The sequence below is a fragment of the Delphinapterus leucas genome, chromosome 2 (assembly GCF_059928025.1).
Source record: "Delphinapterus leucas isolate spDelLeu-1000000601 "Yukka" chromosome 2, BTC_Dleu_Yukka2, whole genome shotgun sequence".
NCBI classification, from domain to species: Eukaryota; Metazoa; Chordata; class Mammalia; order Artiodactyla; family Monodontidae; genus Delphinapterus; species Delphinapterus leucas.
In genome coordinates, this window is record NC_143130.1 from 156098839 (window position 1) to 156114049 (window position 15211).

The 15211-nt window shown below is 53.8% G+C and overlaps 2 protein-coding genes across 4 annotated transcripts in view; one reads left to right on the plus strand and one right to left on the minus strand.

Annotated features, from left to right (window-relative positions):
* POMT2 (protein O-mannosyltransferase 2) overlaps positions 1–4959 on the minus strand; it is a 45502-nt gene extending 40543 nt beyond the window's left edge. The window contains exon 1 of one of the 2 annotated variants that reach the window (XM_022576454.3): positions 4478–4959. In XM_022576454.3, the coding sequence (XP_022432162.2) occupies positions 4478–4725 (248 nt within the window). In that variant the 5' untranslated portion in view covers positions 4726–4959. The remainder of the gene's footprint in view (positions 1–4477) is intronic. The other variant, XM_089908016.1, reaches the window with a different exon arrangement.
* A 10-nt stretch (positions 4960–4969) lies between these two features.
* GSTZ1 (glutathione S-transferase zeta 1) lies at positions 4970–14950 on the plus strand. 2 transcript variants are annotated; one of them, XM_022576457.2, is made up of 9 exons: positions 4970–5223; positions 8014–8065; positions 9891–9958; positions 10501–10581; positions 10952–11077; positions 12087–12165; positions 12709–12761; positions 13546–13595; positions 14366–14950. In XM_022576457.2, exons 1-9 carry the CDS (start codon positions 5209–5211, stop codon positions 14490–14492), a joined length of 651 nt encoding a protein of 216 aa, XP_022432165.2. In that variant the 5' UTR covers positions 4970–5208; the 3' UTR covers positions 14493–14950. The 2 variants fall into 2 exon arrangements, with proteins under 2 accessions (XP_022432165.2, XP_022432167.2); XM_022576459.3 differs by having other exon boundaries at positions 4970–5101.
* The last annotated feature ends 261 nt before the right edge of the window (positions 14951–15211 follow it).

The window sequence follows — 15211 nt, forward strand, 5'->3', positions numbered from 1 at the left end:
AGCCAAGTTCCCAGCGGGGACGGGAAGGGAAAGTGGCCTTGTGGGTAGGGCCCTTGCAACTACTGTTGTGTCTCCCACTGCTGAAGGCATAGTCGTATTTATCCCATATGTGTCCAAGATTATCCCATTGAGAGACTGCTAATTTAGTGAGAGGTGATCCTGTCCCCTCCCAAGTGGTCCTACAGAAATAATATAAATCACAAGACGAGAAAGGGACATTACAGCTTTAAAGATGGAATTTCGGGGCGAGGGGTTGGGGAGGGAGGCTTGGAGAGCTCCATGACAGCGCCATCTGCTGGACATAGGCACCAAGTACACACCCTTTTAAAGGGGCAACTGTCACCCTCTACTAAGCTCTTGTTGAACTTGAGGGCCTGAACCATGAAGACCTTAGGACTCTTTGGCCTGATACTGTCACTTTGGGGTGGGTCAACTTGAAATCTATGACTAACGACAGAAAGGCTCGACAAGCCTCGCTGGTGAAATGGAAGTGGTATATTCAAGAGTATAGCCGGCCTGGCCCTAGAGGCATCTTGGTTTTTCAAGAAGAGGTGGCAGCTGCCCCTTTGGAAGAAACTATCTTCCACTCCACCACCTGAAGCAAAGCCGCTGACTCAGTGGGATCTTGATTCCCAGAGGTTCCTCCTAATGTTTGTGCCTGGTTCACTGATGGTTATAGGCTAAATTAAAAGCAGATGGTGTCCACAGGGCAATAGCTATCATCCAGCCCCACTGACGTTTCTGGAAGACCGACTGCAATAAGGGTTGATTGGCACAATGCACTGAATTGAAAGTCATCACCCTTGCCTTAGACAATACTCCTAAGAAACAGACAAGTTATACTTTTATTTTCCCTTAGGCTTTTGCCATTGGCCTAACCATCTGGTGTGTCACTTGTAAGGCTATATACTAAGAAATGTAAAACACCCCTCTTCCGAGCCAAGAACTGTGGAAAAAAATCATGGCTGCCTGCCAATGGGACAATCTGGATCACTCCTGTAGATGCCCCCAGTAAGGGCCAGTATTCTGATAAGACTGATTAGAATCAAGCTGCTGATCAAACCTGCACCATCCAGACTGCTGCCATTGCCACCTGCATACATCAATACACCAGGCATGGAAACACGTCTACCACCATGGACTGGGCACAAAGTAAAGGACTATACGTCTCCAAAGCAGAAGCCATTGCTACATTGTGGTAACTTGTGACTCCTGCCAAAAGTTGGCACGTTTGTCTTGCAGTAAAGGAAGCCACATTGCGTGGGGTACTGGCCACTCCGAGGACACTGATTGTACTCGGACTTTGTTCCGCGTTCCAGGCTATCACGGGTGCCCCACTGCTGTTGACACCGTCTGGCTTAGTGCTGATGATGCTGTTCCAGCCCAATCACCTGACTCTAGATATATCACTGCGGCCCTTGAAACTAAACCGTGTTGTGTTTTCAGCTTTCCAAACCATCTACAGTCTAACAACGGTACATCTTTTTTTTTTTTTTTTTGCAATGGCTGAATAGCCAAAAATCTGATGACATTCCACACTCCAGACCATCCACGGGTATCTGATATTGTCGAGCACTGAACAGTCTTCTCAAAAAGATTTCTGAGTCAACTTCCCTCACCTTCCTCCTTGTTCACACACCTTAGTCAAGTAGTTTGGTCACCTAACTAGGTGTTCATCTCCTCTCGGCCACCAACTGGGTAATGATCAGAACAAAAGGGGTGGAAGGTTATAAAAACCTATTTTGAAAATTTGAGATTCTTCCTTGACTATTCCTGGGCTCGACTGGTCTCCCCTAACAGCAATTCTGGATCAGCCTGGGGGTGCAGTTGGGGATTTATGGGATTCAAACTTAATTCCAGCTCAGTCACTTGGGTTTTCTTGTTGGAGTGACGTGGTTTTAGTGCATAAAGATCACCTGGTTGAGCACACTGCTTGTGAGGTCCCGCTACAGTGGCTCACATGGACCAAGATGGGAGACATAATAAGTCTCTGTCAAGTTTCTGACAGTGCCCATGACAGAAAGGTCTGGATATTAGTATGCAATAGTTGGAGTAAAGGTGAAATTACAGGTACTAGAGTGGGACACACTGATTATATGGCAGTGGGAGGAAACAAACAACCTTTCCACCTGGGGAAGGAACATCTTAGGCCCCTGGAAATGTAAAGAGAAGGGAAATAATTAATGCTCTCTTTGCCTCCTAGGCCCAGCACCCAGCCTGGCAAAATACTAACACGGTTCAACTAAGTCAGTGGCAGCTGTAGCTAGCAATCTGACCTATTGCTGACTCTGTTATTCCACTATGAAACCAGAAAAACTCATGTGGACATGGCCGGTCTTGAACTATCCTCATGTCCCTGACGACATCAACATTAACTCCAAACATGGACCTCCCTCGCATGTGCGCAAAAACACAGACTGGCACAACCTTCTGTTAGTATGACTGATATAAATTCATAAGCTTCTCCTGACACCCTAGGGACCTTAGGTTATGCCTTGTATAGTGATTGAGGCTGCAACGACGCAGTGACTCTCACTGCCCGTGGGGCTTAACCAAATCACTGTAATGATGATCTAAATCAAAGCTGATGGAAATCCAAATAATATTTAACAAAAAATCCTGAACTGGAGTGATCTGCACCCCTTCAGGTAATATATTAGAATGCAGGGAAGAATGTGCTATGGAATGTCTTTCCACTGGGCATGGGAGTTGCTTTTTAAATGGGAGAACTCATTGTAATTATTGGCAGTGACATCAAAAATCAGAGGTCAGTCTAAACACCTGTGTACAGACTATAATGGATAACAAACTGGCCTTAGACTACATCTCAGCTATCTGAAATAAGACTTTCCTGGTCCCTCCCCACCCCACTTCAGCACCCTGGAGGGCACACGTTAACACCACAGGTTGGCCTCACCCTGCTGTTTTTTTTTTTTTTTTTTGCGGTACGCGGGCCTCTCACTGTTGTGGCCTCTCTCGTTGCGGAGCACAGGCTCCGGATGCGCAGGCTCAGCGGCCATGGCGCACGGGCCCAGCCGCTCCGCAGCATGTGGGATCTTCCCGGACCGGGGCACGAACCCGTGTCCCCTGCATCGGCAGGCGGACTCTCAACCACTGCGCCACCAGGGAAGCCCCACCCTGCTGTTTTGACTCCTGGTGAGAGTAGCCTTAATTAAATGTTGTATGAGACAAACTAAACAGACTGGGTCCCTGCCTCAGCCAGGTTAATCCGAGTAGCCAATGGAGTTGCACATTCATGTGAAAATTTGCTAGAAGCCAAGAAAGTGTAAAATCAAGGAGTGAGACTGTTGGGAGAGACAGTCCTCCATGGGTCTCTTGTACTTCCACACACCTTGCTGGGCATGCGGAGAATGCAGGGCCTTGACTGCACTTTACCTGGGCCATTTCCCAAAGTTGTGTTTGCACCAAGCAGCCTTGAGAGATGAGGTAACATCTCTCTCCAGGGCAAAAAGTACACTTGCTTTTTGTAAATTCCCCAAGCTTGTTGCTCCTTAGCTGCAAGGCAACGCACAATGTGTGCAGTCATCCATCTGAGCCCACAGCGTCACCCCGTGGGACTTTGGAGCCATGAGAAACTGAATCCAATAGGCCGATGTTCATCCTGCTTCCTCTGCTACGAGTAATAAGTCTTTTGACTCTGACCCAGGAGTCTCACATCTTCCGCCAGCACTCATGAAATAGTAACAAGCTAATTCATTAACTTCCAAGTAGGGTAACCCTGACAGTTTGTTAGCCTGCTTGCTTTTTAGTCAAGGAGTTCCATTTCTAACAACCTCTACACTTTCTCCTCAGTGATACTGAGAAAACATGGTATCACGTCTTGGCCAAACAAATTAACCATTTTCAATCTGTATAAAAATTTTCCTCCTTCGAGCTGGAGACTTTTTAAGGCTTTTTTTAACGAAATTTGACTCCTGCACCTTAGTCCTACAAAATAAAGCCTTTAAGAAAATACATCCTCACAGGATGCCCCCAGACCTGCTTCCTGGGACCCTTGTTATCATTCGTGGACACACAGGTTGTTCTGGCTCCCGAGAATGTGGTACTCAGATAGGAATGTTCCCCTCCGTGGAGGTCTGGAAATCCTGCAGATTAGGAACTCAGGCCTTAGGAAATTCTGTACTAAGAATTTCCAATTCTCCTGGGTCAGTTCAAGGCACCTTTAAAAGCTACCATTTGAGAGCCAGGTGAGACGCTGCAGCATAGCCTGCAAGACACGAAGACTGCTTCCTCAGATCCTAAGGAAATCCCACTCTCACACACACCGGAGCAAAAAGATTTCTCTCACGGAGACTGCACCTGGGCAGAGCCAACCACCAGAAACCTGTTTCACCTCCAGCGCGGCCCCGCCCCTCCACCTATGAATCCCGCCCTCTCCGTGCCTCCAGACCAATGAGAAGGCGCGCCCCTCCCTCCCAGTTGCCATGGTGCCTGCCCAGTCCCTCCCATCACTCACCAGATGTGCGGCGGCTGGTCCAGACGGTGGAAGCGGGTAGCGAAGGACATCAGCGTCACCAGGGCCAGCAGAGCCCACCGGCCGGGCGCCTCGAAGCGCCGCGAGCTCGGAGCAGGCCGTTTGGGGCTCCGCGCTGTAGCCTCGGTGGCCACGTCCGGGCCCACGGCCCTAGCAGCCTGGGACCCACAGCGGCCCCTCCGGGGACGCAGTTCGGACCCTGCCAGGCCTCCGCCTACGGCCGGCGGCATCCTTCCCCTCCTCAGGATGGCCCTCCGGCCCGCTAGCACGCTGGGTCTTGCGAGCCGCCCCACCAATAAGTCACCAAGCGGCGGCTCGGGGTGCCCTGGGAAATGTAGTTCCCTGCGCCGGCAGCGGGGTCCCTGGGAAATGTAGTTCCCTACCCCGGACTCTGGGCTGGAAGGGGAGCGCGGTCGCCGCCCGGGCCGCTAGGAGGCGGCTAGGGGCGCAGAGCATGACGTCCGGGCGGGCCGGGGAGAAAGCGGGCTCACGGAACTGCAATTCCCAGCAGCGCCAGGAGTGGGAGCGTGGCGGTAGGGCGGGGCAAGCTAGAAGAGACCTTAAAGTTCATTCTAGTCCAAGCCCTAGCTTTACCGAGACGAAAACGTAAGTTCTGACGTGTCGGGGTCTCACTGGGCCTGAATCGTCGACGACTCGGAGAGTCGCAGGCGCGAAGTTTTCTGGCCTGGAAGAGGGGTCGCCCAGAGTGCGAGATGCAAGTGGGGAAGGTCTGTGTCACGCATCAGGGGAGAGAGGCTCTTCTTAGAAACACGGAGAAATCTTGGGGGGTGGGGGTCAAAGGGAGCCGCTCGGCCCCGCCCACAGCTCCTACGGGGACTCCCAGCATGCAATGCGCCGCGCTGGCACCGCTCTGCACCTGCGCGCTACCCGCTGTGGCCTGTGATCCCGAGAGGATTGGGCGCGAGGTGCAGGGTCCTCGTGGAGAGTACCTGACTTGGTTTGGTGGCTGTACCCTTGCTCTTCATCTCTCTCTCCACCCACCCCCAACCCCATTCAATCTGCTAGGGCTTCCGAGCGTCGTCCCTCGTCTCCCTGTTCCGCACAGCCCTGCCGGTCGGCCCGGGAGTTCTTAACAGTTAAATGGCCTTTCAGGGTTGTTTGCATTTTGAGAGAGCGCCAGGGGTGAGGGGAAACTGTGGCACTTACAGTCATCACAATCACTTGGGGACCTTATTACCAGTTTTAATTTGTATTTCCCAGGACCAACCCCAGAACCATTGTTACCAATCTCTATTAAAGATTGAGAACAGCTATTGTAGCTCAGAGGAAGGTGGCAGGCCCATCAGGTGGGATATAGCATCACTTTAACAGTGTATAGCCCTCCCACTCCCAAATAGGAGTTTAGGAGTCTTTCTCGAAGATCATGTGTAAGAGATGGTTTTAAAATAAAATCTGCTAGAGTGGTGACAATCCATATTTGAATTACAAACAATTCTTCCAGGAGTGGTGATGAAACAGATATTTTACTTGGGCTTAAAATTTAGCCCTACAAATGCAAAAAGGAACATGGGATGGTTTATGCAGTTATCATTGGTAAGAGAAAGATCAGAAACCGCTCTCCATTACATCTCCTGATGGCCCATAAATAAGAAACCTGAGAGCAGGGCATTTACAGTGATTCTGTGGTCACCCTTAGTCTAGGTCAAAGGTGTAACATTTAATAATTAGGTAAGGCATTTCTTTACGGATTCTAAGCTGATGTCTTCAGCTCTCTAGTGGTTCCATTCTGTTTCAGTGTAGCTGCCTCTTGGCCCCAGGGGCCCCTCCAGCCTAACCAAATAAGGAAAGGGATGCACCCTGGAACAGGGTACATCCAGTTGTGGCCTACGAACTCTTCTCCCTCCAAGAACGCCTGCTGCCTATCACTTGACCTTTGTGCCAGAACTATCTTCACTTTCCCCACGAAAGTTGCCTTCAGAATAGACTGGAACTCCCAGGGTCAGGAACTAACTTGGGAGGGACTGGGTTCCAACTTGTGCCCTTGCCCACGTAGAAGGTGGAGTCGAAGATGGAGTTGGTAGTTCAGGGATGATGAAAGCAAGGTCAGGTAGCAGCTTGGTGAGTCCCCTAAACTTCAGAGGAGAGGTCACACACCCTGCTGCTTTCAGGGGCCTCAGAGTAACAAAAATGAGAGAAGTGGACGAGGTGGGGGCCGTGGCAGATCTGAGAGGGCATGCCCTCTCTAAAAGGGGCCATTAATGGGCTCTGATCAATTTTGCTCCTCAGGAAACTGAGTTCACTATCTCCAGATTTTTTTTTTTTTTAAGAAAAAACAGACAACAGGATTTGTATATGAAACAATGTGACTTTTAATGTTAGCAATGAATTGAAACATTTTTAAATACAGTATAGACCAAACAGAACACTGTGGGCTGCCAGCTTATGACCTCAGCTTTGGAGTCAGTGGGCATATTCCCCAGCTATTTTTTTTTATAGATTTTTTTTGATGTGTACCATTTTTAAAGTCTTTATTGAATTTATTACAATATTGCTTCTGGGTTTTTTTTAATGTTTTTTGGTTTTTTGGCTGCAAGGCATGTGGGATCTTAGCTTCCTGACCAGGGATCGAACCCACACCCCCTGCATTGGAAGGCAAAGTCTTAACCTCTGGACCGCCAGGAAAGTTCCCCCCTCTGAGTGTGGCCTGAGTTTTCCAGATGCTATTTTTATGAGATCAGCTGAGAGTCTGGAGGACTGGTGGGTGGAATGTTGAAAGAGATGGGCACCAAAGCGCAGAAAACTAGATTTCCTGGTCTTTCTGCCACTGTTGGAAGGAAATAAGCTATCATTTTAGGGCAACCCTTCGTTTTACAGATGAGGGAGCTGAAGACTAGAGAAGGTAGGGATTTGTCCCCAGTCATGCGGGGCTAGTTCCTGCACTGGGACCAGACTCCCAGTATGCCAGCTCCCAGCCCACTGCACCACATGAACTACTGCTTCAAAACCAGGCCCCGCTGTCTGCCCAGGACACCAGACCTGACTCCACCAGAAGCATAAAAAGCTTCCCCCAGATTAGAAAGAGATGCCCTTTCTGACCAGAGTCAAAGTTCTCCTGATGCCTGTTTAGCCCAGCTTCCCCATTGGCTCATGGGATCCACCCCTTTAGGGTTCCTCCCCCTGCCCCCAGTTCTGTGGGAGGGGACATTCCCTGAGAGGCCAAGGGTCACCACATCATCATGGCTGAATCTAGGAAGGTAAGGAGGGCACTTGCAGTCTGGCTGCCCCTTTGGGGGCCCCCTGGACATCAGGAATGCATGACGGCACAGTTTGGAGCTGAGGGACCCCACATGACTCCCAAGGCCTCTAACCCAGAGAGCTCTGAGTCTGGCCTGAGTTTTCCAGACGCAGGCCTGAGGAAGGAGGCCTAGCAGGCTGGGAAGAAACAGTGGTGGCTTGGAAACCCCTGGCTGGGAGCTGTTGCCTCCCCTCCAGTGGGCTCCTGGGGCTGAGAACCCACCAAGCATGGGTTAACATGCATCCTCGTCTTCTCTCCTCAGCCCATCCTCTATTCCTACTTCCGAAGCTCCTGCTCATGGAGAGTTCGAATTGGTAAGGGCTGTACCTCCACCGAGAGCTGGAGTTGGGTGGTATGGGGTGGAGGGAGGCCTGGGTGAAAAGCCTCTGTCAGACAGGGCACCAGCCACAGCATCCCCAGTCTCCTGGAGCCCTCAGCCTTGAATGGCACCTCCACCTCGGAAGTCCAACTAGAGGAAGGGGGGGAGGGGTGTTTTTTCTCTTGGGCCTGCCACCTCTCCCACTCTGCTCTCCAAAGCCCCTTAGCAACCATGCTTCAGGCAGGCTCACAGAATCCAGAGATCCTTGGTAACTGGCAGGGAACAGCTGGCCTTCCTCAGTTCTTATCTTATTTGATCTGGCAAATTAAACAGAGCTGGCCAGTGTGGACCCCAGAGGCTTCAGGGAAGGAGAAACTGGGCCCTCTGGTTTAGTCCTGGTTCGACCCTTCTGTCCCTCAGCTTAAGTCAGCCCTCAGCCAAGGTCATAGTCATAGCAGCTCGTACAGAAAGAGAACAGTGCTGAGTGTTTTTGTGTACATGACTCCACTTAAACCTCAACGACCCTGGGAGGGAGGTATTCTTATCATCACCGTTGTACAGGTGGGAAAACTGGGGCACAGGGAGGTTAAGTAACTTGCCCAAGATCATGTAGCTAGTAAGAGGCAGGGCTGGAATCTGAACCAGCTAGCCTAGCTCCAGCTAGTCCATGCTCTTTACTACCTATGCTGCCTGTCAGATGGGGAAACAGGCACAGAGGTGACGTTACTTGTCCAGGGCCACACAGCTAGCAAGTGAATGTGATGACATTTAAACCCAGGTAGCCTGCTGCCAGGAGCCTGTTCCTGACTCGGAAGCCATCCTCATGACCCTCCCCCTCCCACAGTCACTTGGTATTTGCTAGAATCAGTAGGCAAGAGCACTGGGGTGCCCGAGGACACATTTCTCCAAGAAGACGCCCTCCCTGGGCCCAGAGCCTCTGCCCTGACGGGGCCAGACCAGCAGCGTGGGCACTGTCTCTGCAGGGCCACCATGCATTGGCCTCCTGCCTGGCCCCAACCACTTCCACTCTCCAGGGTGGAGCTGACCGGCGCTGAGGAGGAGCCCCGCATCTCCTGGGCTGCCTGCAGACTGTGACACGTCTTGCGCTCCTCCCCTCACTCATTTGCCTGATACCGGCCATCGCCATATTTTAAGGCACAAGTGTGCACACTTACACACACAGTCTCCTCCACTAGGGTTGACCGAGTGTTTTGCCCTCACCTTGCTGGGAGGAAAACATCAAAGGAGATGGAGAGGAAATCCAGCCACTGGGAGTCACAGCAGATGTGCTGAGGTCACCAGAGAGCCCTGATGCCTTGGGATCTGTAGTGAACAGCCCTGAGAACAGAGAGAATGGATTAGAAAGGGGTTCTCCTCTAAACAGAACAAGAGTGTCCTCTGCCTGTGTGGGCCCTGCGTAGTCACTGAGCACCTTCCCTTGGCCCTCAGATGACCTTTATGGAGGAATGATTGCATGTTTCCAACAAATAAGCCCTGCTTGCCACTGGGTAAGGCCCTGCCAGGGGCAGAGATGAAGGGGACATTTCCCTGCTGTCCTCCAGGAGCCCTCAGCGGGCCAGGGCACACACCCTCATAGCACCACCTAGAGGCATGAGAGGTCCGCTGGGGTTACAGAGAGTCCAGGGGCAAGAGAGGCAGAGCATCATGGCCCTGGGGTAGGGGAGCGGGTGGTGATCCAGGAAGTTGGGAAGAAGGTGACAGGGCTACCCAGCAGTGTGGAGAAAGAAGCCTCCTTCCCTCTCGTCACCCTGGGAAGTGTGGTCAGAGGCTGTCACTGACTTGTCTGCTGTCTCTCCTAGCTCTGGCCTTGAAAAACATGGACTATGAGATGATAACCATCAACCTCACAAAGGATGGGGGGCAGCAGGTAAGGAGGCTGCCCCCAGGCCACAATGTAGGAGTTAGAGGCCTTGGAGAGGGGCCCGGCAGGGGGTGCAGACTTCTGCAGGCAAGAGATGAGCATGCGCCCTGTGGTCCCCATGGCCAGAGGAGGCTGCTGGCCCTGCCCTGTGGGACAGGGCGGCCAGCTGTGCAGCAAGAAGAGCCATGGGAAGGGCCCAGGTTCCAGGCTCCGCACCACAGCCTGGCCTCTCCATGTCTGGCTCCAGAAGTGTGGGTGGTGAGCGGGTCCTCGCCGCATGCCAGGCCCTCTGGATGTGCCTTGACCACATATAAGGTGCAGGGACAAGCACATAGCTGGGCCACTGGGATGAAACCTGTATCTCAGCAGCCACTGGGGTTCAGGATACTTCACAGATCCCCCAGGTGTCACCCTGGGCCTAGGAGCCAGTGCCTTTCCCAGGGGAGGGAGGTACAGGTGGGCAGTAGGCGAAGGGCTTCCTGCTTGCCAGACTCTGCTTTAGCCAGCTCAGGCCAGGCTGCCAGTCCACCAGGGCCTTGTCTCCACAGTTCTCTGAAGAATTCCAGGCCCTGAATCCCATGAAGCAGGTGCCAGCCCTGAAGATTGATGGAATCACCATTGGCCAGTCAGTGAGTGGCGGCTTTGGGAGGCCCCTCATGAGCGTGGTGCCCTGAGCAAGAGGACCTCGTAGCTCTTCCTTGCCTGTGTCTGCCCAGGGCACCCAGCTCTCAGCAGGGACGAGTGGGGGAGGGAGGAAGGTTGCTTGCTTGCTTTGGGAAGTGAAGGGAGACTCAAGCATATGGGGGACTAAGTTCTGTAGAACAAGGGTCCAAAATGATCTCATCCTCCTGGGGAGCCTCTTGGCTTCACAGGGCTCAAGGGGAGGATGGTAAGAAGGGTAAGAAGGGGGGTGGTGACGATGGTGGTGTTGGAAGTGGGGGAGGAAGAGGAGTTTACAGTCCCCCCATGGTCCCTGCCTCACGGCTCGCCTCCGGACAGCTGGCCATCATTGAGTACCTGGAGGAGACCCGGCCCACGCCGCGACTCCTGCCTCAGGACCCAAAGAAGAGGGCCCAAGTGCGCATGATTTCCCACCTCCTGGCCAGCGGCATCCAGCCCCTGCAGGTGCGGCTCCCGTGCGCTTTCTCCCTCACACGCCTCTCACCTTCGCATCCCCACACGCATGCACTCTCCCCTCCGCATGCACGCGCACCCTGGCCAGCCCACCGTGAGGTGCCTTGCGGGGTGGCAGGAGGACAGAGGGGATTCTCAGGGGCTTGGCCCTGGCCCCTGTGGCAGAGGGAGGAGGGAGGCCAGAAAGCATCCACTCCGTGGGACGCCAGCCGCCTTCTGGGAAGCCCCAGGTTTCCAAGGACACGTCCGTAGTTGAGTTGCCAAGGTGGGGAAAGGGCCAGGTGGCAGGGAGAGGCTGAGCAGCGCATGTCCCCGCCTCCCGCCTTTAACCAGAGCAGCCTTCCTTTCACCTGTTCTGTGTCATAGATTGGGATTCTCCTAAGATTTTTCTGGTAAGTTTTCACTGGTAAAACAAAAAAGTATTAAAACAATTCATCTGTTTAAAAAAAAAATTCATCTGTGCTAATCCCTGACTTTGCAAGTAAGGAAATAGCTCCAGAAAGGTGGAGTGACTGCAGAGTCACCCTAAGTGTGACAGACCCCCTGACTGTGTATCTGTGGCCCCCCGCCCCATGTCACTTTTTTTTTTTTAACAGAGGAAGTTGAAGCAGACAGACATCCAAATCTCCTGAAAGGCAATCCTATGTGCCTCCCCCATGCTGCCCTCCGCAACCCTGTGTCACACTCCCTCTCCTCACAAGGGACCATGTCAGGGAGAAGCATTGGATGCAATGGAGAGAGGCCTTGGGTTGTGCCTCCACCCTTACACATCTCTGCCAGAGGGATAGGGGCCACGAGGGCAGCCAGAGAAAGTGGCCTCTGGGATCATCACCTCCCTTCCACCTCAGGGCCCACAGGGTGGGAGCTCACAGGGTCCAGGGTAGGACAGGTGTACAGCCAGGGACACATGAGAACCAAGCTCACCTGAGGGGACTTGGCTGAGTGCGCGGGCTCAGCCTGGCTCCCAAAGCTCATCCCAGATTTTTCTTGGGCTACACAGAACCTGTCTGTCCTGAAGCAAGTGGGACAGGAGAACCAGCTGACCTGGGCCCAGCAGGCCATCAGTTCTGGCTTTAATGGTGAGTCCTTGCCCCTGTGAGCTGCCCCCTGGTGACCTCTTAGAGAAATGGCCCTCACACTGGGGGCCCTGGCATCTGGCAGCCTCCTGGGCTCTTTGGCCTTGGCAGTGGCATGGATGGGGCGGGGGGGCAGGGCCGAGGAGGCAGTGGACTGGGCAGAATCCAACCTGGCCTCAACCCCTGGCACTTCTGGGAACCTCATGCCTGAGGCCTTTTGGAGATGGATGGCCCAATTCTGCTCCATTGCCCACTCCAGGCAGGAAGCCAGGGCCAGCAAAGTGTCAGCACATCGGTGTGAGAACTGCTGCCTTGGCCAGTGGCAGGCCTTGTCCCCTCAGAGGAGGGAATGGTAGCTGAACTTGCAGAGCACAGGGAGGCATCATCTTATCCCCATGTGCCCATCACCTCTCTCCAGATCTGACTGCCGTGTTCCCTCTAGCACACACTCCAGCCTGCCACTCAGCTAGCTGCCATGTCATAGCTATGCACCAAGGCCCAGAAAGGCTGCTCTCCCCTTAGAGTATTCATGTTGCTTCCCTCTAGCTCTGGAGCAGATCCTGCAGAGCACAGCGGGGAAGTACTGTGTGGGAGATGAGGTAAGCTCTCCCCAGGCCCATGGGGGTGGCCTCCTCCCTCAGGCCTACCTCAGGCTGCCACTGTCTTCCACTTAGACTCAGCTACCTCCCTCCAGCCCAGGGCAGGCACAGCTCAGAGAGCTTCCTGAGGAGGCAGCTGTAGCAAGGGTGGGGAGTCAGCAACCCAAGGTCGTCCTCTCTGCGTTAAGCAGAAGTTAGCTCACGGGGAGCTTCTCAGCCCCTTCCTGGTCAGCTGCCTCAAGAGGAAGTGAGTTTCTCATTGCTGGAGGTATTCAAGTTGAAGACCTCATCTCTGAGATGAGGAGGTGGTCCAGCCATCAGATGAGGGATCAGACTAGGTGATGTCTCCATTCCCTTCCAATGCTAGGATTCTAGGATTCAGGTGCCCTTGACTCCTACAGGCTAAGGCCCTGGCTCTATGGTAATTCTGGTTCCAGAGTCCCCCACCTGCACCCAGAGGCTTTCCCTCCCTGCTGGGAGCCCTCACTAAGTGCCTGTGGTGGCAATTTTGAACAAGCACAGTAACATCCACTAAGGCAATCGAGCCTTCTCTGGCTACCCACAGAGTTGGTTGTCAGCGCAACTGCACTGTAGCCTGGGAGAAGCGCTTCAGCTGCAGGGACAGACCCAGCCAGCCCGGGGAGATGAGGAGGGGGTGGGGCAGTGGGGGTGGTGTAGAAGAGCCAGAAGCAGAGGGGAATGCCGGGGCCAGCACCCCAGTGCTGTCACCGGTGGGAGTCTGGGGTGCGCACCCTGATGCAAGCCCGCCCGACCCTCTTTGCAGGTGTCCATGGCTGATCTGTGCTTAGCGCCTCAGGTGGCAAATGCTGACAGGTAAGAGAGAGCCCTGCCACCCTCCCTCTTCCTCCTGGCTCCTCCCCTCAAAATGCCCAGCTCCCTCCTACAGTCAGGCCCTGACTTCATCGACTGAGGTAGCATCTCACGCAGACTCTCCCCCACTGCCCCCAGCAGCCACTGTGGCCGTAAGAGACAGGCAGAAGCCGGTGTAACACCCTTCCCATGCCCACTGCAGCCCAGGTGATACCGCATAGCCCCCGCTCCTAAGAGGAGGCGTGTCACCTGGTGGACGCCCCTGCAAGAGTCCACTCCAAGAGCCTGCTCTCCCCAGACGTGGTGTGTTTGTGCCCGGCAGTGAGCTCTGCCTCTGCTTTGCTCCATCAGCCCTTCAGGAGGGCACGGATGGGAACCTCTCTGTGGAAGGCATCGTGCTGGGCACTGTTAGGGGTATGGAAATGTGTGACACATTCCCTGCGCCTGAGAAGCTTATGACATGGGTGAGGAGATGATCTGTATATAAATGCCCAGCACTGGCCTTACACATAGTAGGTTGTATAGATAGCCATGGCCTGGAATAGGAGCAGTAGGAAACTGAGATGCCAGACGATACTGCACAAGACTGTCCCTCCCCAGAGAGCTACCTGTGAACAAGGACCCCCAACCTGGCAGGGCTGCCTTCCTAGGCCTTCCCTGGCCAGCCCCAGGGACCTCATCCAGCCCTGCCTCTGTGCTTCCCCCATCGCCTGCAGGGCAGTCTCCCTGGGCCCCTGCAGACCTTGGCTTAGGTGGATGTTTCTCTGCCACAGGTTCAAGGTGGATCTCACTCCCTACCCTACCATCAGCCGTATCAACAAGTCACTGCTGGCCTTGGAGGCCTTCCAAGTGTCTCACCCCTGCCGGCAGCCAGATACACCTCCTGAGCTGAGGGCCTAGCTCTCAAACCGCGCCCCACTGGTGCAGGGGCCGGGAGCGGGTGCGGGAGCAGAAGCTGCATGGGCTGAAGAGGCCTGGAAGCCAGCGAGCCTTAACTGGAGAGGCGGAAGACCTGAACTCCTAGCCCTTGAACTTGAACTCTAGGCCCTGGATTTGCCTTCCCACTGAAACTCCTTCTGCCTCAGCCCCTTCATCTGTCACGTGCGTTCTGCCTCAGCCCCTTCATCTGTCACGTGCGGGCAGAATGGGGTGGGAGAATGCCGGGAGGCGGGTAGGCAGGAAGTCTTCATGACTGTGTCGCGGGCAGTCATGAAGATGAAGTGAATGTAGACTAAAACGTATGCCGAGTTTACCAGAGAGCCATGAGGAAGTCTGAGCGCCTCTTCCTGTCCCCTCGACTGTACCTGATTCCAAAGAATGCCCACACTGAAATCTGAAAATTAAACTAAATCCCAGGCCTCCGGGTTGTTCACTTAAAGCTGAGCTGGGTTCCAGAAGGTGAACACTCTTCCTAGCTGGAATCCCTCTGTGTCTGGACCAGGAGAGAAAGCCAGCCAGCCACTTGCCCACCCTGTGGTTGGCCTGGCCCCTGGGACCTAAGGGCAAGGAAGAGAAATAAGCCCAAAAGCCTGCCTGAGAAAATCAGACAAGATCCAGAAGAGAACAGGTATAAGAAGCAGGAAAGAAAGCCTCCTGCGACCAGCTGAGTGCCCAGCCCT